The 6,428-nt window shown below is 54.0% G+C and overlaps 2 protein-coding genes across 2 annotated transcripts in view; both read right to left on the reverse strand.

Moving 5' to 3' along the window:
* The window catches only part of Kcnj14 (potassium voltage-gated channel subfamily J member 14), an 8,503-nt gene extending 5,984 nt beyond the window's left edge, over positions 1–2,519 (reverse strand). The window contains exon 1 of the mRNA XM_021217984.2: positions 2,008–2,519. The gene's annotated coding sequence lies outside the window, so the exon portion shown is untranslated. The remainder of the gene's footprint in view (positions 1–2,007) is intronic.
* A 105-nt stretch (positions 2,520–2,624) lies between these two features.
* The window catches only part of Grwd1 (glutamate rich WD repeat containing 1), a 6,348-nt gene continuing 2,544 nt past the window's right edge, over positions 2,625–6,428 (reverse strand). The window contains exons 4-7 of the mRNA XM_029544849.1: positions 5,131–5,344; positions 4,878–5,020; positions 4,494–4,691; positions 2,625–3,483 (exon numbers count right to left, since the gene is read on the reverse strand). Coding sequence (XP_029400709.1) covers positions 3,166–3,483; positions 4,494–4,691; positions 4,878–5,020; positions 5,131–5,344 — 873 coding nt within the window. The 3' untranslated portion in view covers positions 2,625–3,165. The remainder of the gene's footprint in view (positions 3,484–4,493; positions 4,692–4,877; positions 5,021–5,130; positions 5,345–6,428) is intronic.

Raw genomic sequence — 6,428 nt, forward strand, 5'->3', positions numbered from 1 at the left:
CTAAAGGAGAAAGAATGCTTCAGGCTGCTTGCAGAAACCCTGTCTCGAAAAACAAAAAAAAAAAAAAAAAAAAGAAAGGTAAGAGGGGCTCTGGAGTCCTTGGGCAGCTGTGAGGCCAACTGCTGACCTCCAGCCACTGCAGGGCCCTCCTGGACCCTAGTAGAACCATCTGAGTGGTCCGTGTAAGAAGGCTATGTGAAGTCCAGCACTTACAGCCAGCCCAGAGTGTCTCGCACCTCCTTTGGTCTCCATGATAACCAGAAGTCCATCCAGGGCTCACTGGGCCCCCCGACAGTTGCTAACCCGAGGCTGAGAGGATGGAGCTGGACGGAGTCGGCACGGTAGCCCAGAATGCTGAAGGACATTCTCGGGAGTGGGAGCAAGCTGGTCTCAAGAGCAGGGGTACAGTTGAAAGTGTAAGCTAACTTTCATGAGCAGCCTCTGAAACAGGATTCCTACTTTGCAATGGGTTCCAAGAGCTCACTAGGGAGAGAGGGAAGGTGGAACCACCCAACTGCACGTCCCTTAGCTGGAGCGAGGTGGCAAGGTCAGCTACCACCGAGTCCTTGGATACCAAGCCCCAGTGAGGAGCAGTGCTGGCAGCGGGACAAGCTCATGTGCCTATGGAAGACTTGCAGTGGCCCAGGGTACCTACCAGCCTCTAGGGTCACCTTGCACTGATGGCTCAGGGGCCAGGGGCTTCACCCCATCTCACTCTGCGGCTCCCGTGCTGGGGGGGGGAAGCTGTCTTAGGTCCCAAACCTCTGACCACAACTCGCTACTGCCTGAGGTAGACCCGTGTCCACCTTGGATTGGGTGGGATTTATACCTTCAGAGAGCCACCTGCATCCCACATGGCCCAGTGCTAGGCGGCTCCTGCAAAAGACGGGATGGAGGATCCTGATCCACACACCCCCATCTTCCACCTGACCTACAAGAGCAGCTTAATGTTTCCATATAAAGGAGCCACAGGGCTTAAGGTACTTCAACTTCATGTCAAAGTCACTATATAATCTGGAGCCAAAAGCCCCGCCCCTCCCATTCACACAAAGTGGCACCCCTACCTCTGCCAAGTAGTGGCGACAGAGGGTACGGAGAGAGCCCCAAAGGAGGCCCCTTAGGGGACAGGGACTCCTGTCCTTTGCTGGTCTCCAAGGCAGCCAGATAACCCAGGCACACTGGGGTAACTAGGCCCAAAGAAGATGCAAAGTCAGTGTTGTGAGTTGGGGCTCGGGTGGGGAAGAAACGACACACGGACAAAAACCCAGAAAGAGTGACAAAGACCGACTCAGAGAAACAGAGACACAGAGGGAGGCACAGAAACCCAGACAGAGAAACAAGAGGTCATGGTGGCATGGTCCAGGAGACAGACCCAAGGGGGCTGTGGGGGTGGTGGTGACGCAGAGACCAACTCAGAGAAACAGAGGCCTAGAGAGACAGCAAAGACCCAGGAGGGATGGAAACAAAGTCACAGTGGCCGTGAGCTGGGGGACAGAAACCCAGAGAAAGAGACAGAGAGACAGACAGAGACCAACTGAGAAACAGAGGCCTAGAGAGAGGGACAGACACACACACACACACACACACACACACACACACACACACACAGAAACAGAGTCACAGTGGTCGTGAGCTGGGACACAGAAATCCAGAGAAAAAGACAGAGAGAGACCAACCAGAGAAACAGAGACCTAGAGAAAGGGGTAGAGACACACAGAGAAAAAGACAAAGACCAGGCAGGGGTGGTGGTGCAGTCAAGAGCCAGAAAGGTCAGCAAAGGCTGAGTAAGAATCAGAAGAGAAATGAAGATCATGTCTTATGAAGTGCAGACAGTTGGGGAGAGTGAGGGGCCGTCTTTCAAAGGGAGAATGGGGTAGTGAGAAAATGTATGAAGTCGTACAACCCAAGAAGTGGGGTGCTAGAGCGGGAAGGCTTCTGGACAGAGCACCAGGGAAGGTGTTGGGGGAAGAGAGAGGATGAGGTAGGATGGCTCATATCTGCACTTACCTGGGGGGGCCGCCCACCCCCATTCCCTGCACTGGGGGTTCCTCTGCTCAAGCTGGAGATGGGCCTCTGTGGGTGCTAATGTATTCAGGTCTGTCCTCGGCCCCTGGGGCCTGAGCCTGAGCCTGGACACCCAACCTCTGAGCTCCAGCGGATCAGGGCCTGAACAGAGGGGGGTGGGGGTGGAGCCGGCTCAGCACTGCAGAGGGGGAGCCAGGGAGGCTGGCCAGGAAGGGCACTGGGCTGCGGCCCAGGCAGACTGGAGAGGACAGTGCAGATAATGGGTGGGAGGCAGGGAGGGACAGGAGGGGACAGGAACATGGGAAATAGAGGCAAATGAAAGGCAACGATGGCTTATGGATTTTAGCAGGAAATACTGAGGAAGTAATAAAGGGGAGGAAATGTGGGTCCCCATCTCCCCTAGGATGATGCCTTACTAAGTAAGCCAGTGGTCCAGAAAGAGAAAGAGTGACTGACTCAGAGCCAGGCAACAAGGGAAAGCCCAGAGGGCGAGAGTCCTGTCCCATAGGTGAAGGGCTGCAGGGTATAGCTCTATACCAAACCCCTCCCTACTACCATTAGGTTTCTCACAGCAAAGAAGCTCAGAGGACTTGCAGCTCGGTGTCTGGGACCTTATTGTGATCCTTTACTGCAGCAGAAGCCCCAGACCCTCCTCCAGTACAGGAGTGGTCTGAACAGGAGGGCACCCCAGATGGCTCCCAACTTGGATCTCCACCAAATCGAACTGGCCAGAAGGCAAAGAGAGAATTAAATTCCACTGACGGACCCAGACCCAGATCTGGCCTGGCCATGGTAAGACCCTTAGACTTCCTGAAGGTGAGCAACAGCCAGAATTGGCCCCGGTCAGAGGTCCTTGGAGTCAAGCAAGGAGTCAACAGCGACAAAAATCTCATCCTGAGGCCATATCTGGTGCAGGCAAAAATCTTTGCCTGAACCTAGTCTTTGGTGTAAGTCAGAGCCAAGGGTTAATCCAAATCCTTAGAGATACCAGGTCAGTAGAATCCGTTACTTCTGTTACACATAGGCCAGTTGAACAAGTCTTCCTTTCTGAGGTGCAATCCACAGGCCTAATGATCCTTGCCAAGTTAAGCGATCCAGTTCCCATGTAGAGCCAAGGCTTGAGGCCAAGTGTTGGCCACCTCAAACACTGATGGTGCGGAAGACGGTGAAGCCAGACAGGGCGGTGCTGATCAGGACCCCCGGGCACTGTGGGTGCCAGTGTAGCTCCTTCAGGTCAGTCTCACCTTGGTGCACGAACAGCAATTGCTGGGGGAGTGCCGCCAGCCCCGGGTCTGTCTCTGTCTCCCCTGCCTCTGGGTCCCGTTCAACTGCCAGGTCCCATTGTGTGATCTGGTTGTCAGCACCTGAAGCTGCAAAGACCCCACTGTCCTGAGGGTGCCATTCAACAGAGGTCACAGGGGCCATGTGTTGCTTGAAGGTGGCCACAGGGGAGCCAGACTACAAGAGAGTGTAGGAGTTAGACCTCAGTACGAGTACCAGACACTCAGTCTCAGAAGCCCCTCTTATACCCATACAAAGCCAGGGTCCAGGAAAGAAACACAGGGAAAAGGACAGAGGCAAGAGGACTTATCCTTGGGCTGCTGGAAGCTTTCATACAAATTAGCATCCTAACAAGGTGACAGGAGCCTACCCATGCATGTCCCTGAGCATGCCGCACCATTCCTTGCCTATAACGAGAACAGAGGGGTGGTCGTTCCAGCACATGCTTGGGTATTCTTTAAGGCTAAAGCCTTAACAGAACAGTAACAGTTCCCTTAAGCTACCGAAAGACAGCACCTACGTTAGAAGTGGTGCTAGGACCACAAGTCCCTGGGGCCGTTCCTTTGGCATGGAGGACTGCACCACCCTCTGGAAGCTTCCCAGGACGACTATAAAACTGATGAAACTGGAAGAGGCTGATGTCATGGTGATGCAGGGAAGGACTGGAGCCAGGACAGGTCCTGGCTTCCTCTAGAGACTGGAAATACCTCTTCCACCTGCCTAGAATACTGATCAGCTCTTAACTTAGCTCTGATGTCACCTCTGCTCCTGTTCCATGTCTTAGTTTCCTTTCCTATGAGGAACGAATGGGGCTCAAAATCCCAACTAACACTGAAGACGACTAAAACACACGACAACTCCCAGCAGCCCAGGGCCATGGGCTATGTGGCCAGCTGTATCTCTGCCAAATGGGCAAATGATAGTCACAGTCTCTGTACTGCCCAGCTGGTGTGAGGGCAAAACACTGGGTACCTACCTCCCAGTGCAGACAGCGAGAAAGCAGGCAGGGCCAAGTATGAAAGGGAAGACAGATGTATGGGGTGTTTAAGAGTCTCAGGAATAGAAACAGATGCGCGGGGAAGGGATGCACAGGGTTGAGGGAGTGACCCCTCTGCTCACACCCACATCCTCAACAGGATTTAAAGCCCAGAGCTTCCCAGGCCTTAGGAACCCAGGTGGGAAGATACCTTGAACTGTCGCAGGTCCCAGACTTTGAGGGCCCCATCATCCCCACCGCTGAGCAGGAAGGGCTCCCTGCGGCTCCAGCTGATGACATTGACATCCCCATCGTGGGCAGTGGCTGTGGTGAGCATGCAGGCCTTGCCTGGGGCTGCTCGGATGTCCCAGATGCGAATGGAGGCGTCAGCGGAGCAGGAGGCAAACACCTAAGGAGGGTGGAACAAGTGTGAATTGGAAAGATGCCCAACCCACAGACTACACTATCGTTCATCGTCTCCTTGTCTGGATCAGGGCCCAATTTGGGCCCCTTCCTTCCCAAGCCAGGGTTCAGGTCCCTCACCTGCCCTCATCCCCAGCAGACCTACACGTCTAGGCCTCCAGCCTTTCCTCACCGTGTCCTCAGTTGGTGACCACTGCAGATCCTCCACAGACCGTGTGTGGCCCACAAATGGCCTCTGGTCCACACTCCAGGAGCCACCATCCGTGGGTGTCCAGAGGTGGATGCTCTTCTGACAGTCACCAGTCAGTAAGCGGCCTGGACGGGGTTAGGAAGCCACCTTACCCACCTGGAGGGAAAGGCACTTCTTGCCTTTCCAGGAGTCCAGCGACCCATCCTCCCTGAACCAGGAGAAAATCCAAACTCACCGGGCACCCGAGGGGACCAGTCAAGAGCAAAGCCCTCTCCCATGTGGCCAGCAAAGGAGAAGATGGGTTTTACTCGGGCCTGTTCATCACGGAGGAAGATGGCCAGGGCCTGGGGGTCATCCACCACTTGCAGGAGCCGCCGCAGTGCAAATACCTCCACTTGGCCCTTCTCTGACCATACTCCAGCCACAGGTTCTTCCCCCAGCCAAGATACCTGCCAGAGGGGTACACAACACAAAGAGGGGCGAGGCCTAAGATTAGACAATAGCCCCCCCCCCCGGAACTATAACCTTGGCATGTCTACAAACAAATATAGTTCCCAAACAGCTTTGTAAGAGGAAACTGCATGCTCCCAGACCAGCTATGGCCAGGTCACCTCCTGGCGCTGGGAACAGAAACAGCAAAAGGATGAAGCCCGAGCTCCCAACCATCCCCGCTGTGGCTAGTTTTATGTCACCTTGACATAGAGTAATCTGAGAGAACAGAGCCTCAATTGAGCAAATGCCTCAGCGACACAGGGCTGTAGGCAGTAGGACACTTTGTTAATTAGGAGGGCCCAGTGCATTGTGGGTGGTGCCAGCCCTGGGCAGGCGGTCCTAGATTCTATAAGAAAACAGCTTAGCTGGGCAGTGGTGGAACACACCTTTGAGAGCCAGAGGCAGACAAATTTCTGAGTTCGAGGCCAGCCTGGTCTACAGAGCTAGTTCCAGGACAGCCAGCGCTACACAGAAACCCTTCCTCAAACAAAACAAAACTGAAAAAGAGAAAGACTGAAACAAGCAAGCTGAGTAGAGTAAGCCGTGACAAGCAGGCCAGTAAGCAGCACCCCTTCATGGCCTCTGCATCAGTCCCCACCATCACATTCCTGCTGTTTGAGTTCCTGTCCTGACTTCCTTGGGTGAGGAACAGTGATGTGGAAGTGTAAGCCAGACAAAGCCTTTCCTGTCTAAGTTACTTTTGATCACGGTATCTTACCACAGCAATAGTAACCCTAACTAAGACATCCACCTTGGGTCTAAAGTGTTGAGACCTATGTTTGACTGTCTCCTTCCTCACACCTACGCTGCGCCTCTCAAACCTTTCTAACCACCTGTACTGTGGCCACTGTCAATGCCACCCTTCCCATGAGTTGTTTCTTATGTAATCAAACACTTTTGGCTCTGCAGCCAATTTTCCACACAGAAGCCAGCAGGAGCCTCTGAAAACAAGTACCAGACCAACCCTTCCTCTACTTTACATCCTCCGCAGACCAACCCTTCCTCTACCTTACATCCTCCGCAGACCAACCCTTCCTCTAC

This window comes from Mus pahari, chromosome 1, assembly GCF_900095145.1.
Source record: "Mus pahari chromosome 1, PAHARI_EIJ_v1.1, whole genome shotgun sequence".
Taxonomy (NCBI): domain Eukaryota; kingdom Metazoa; phylum Chordata; class Mammalia; order Rodentia; family Muridae; genus Mus; species Mus pahari.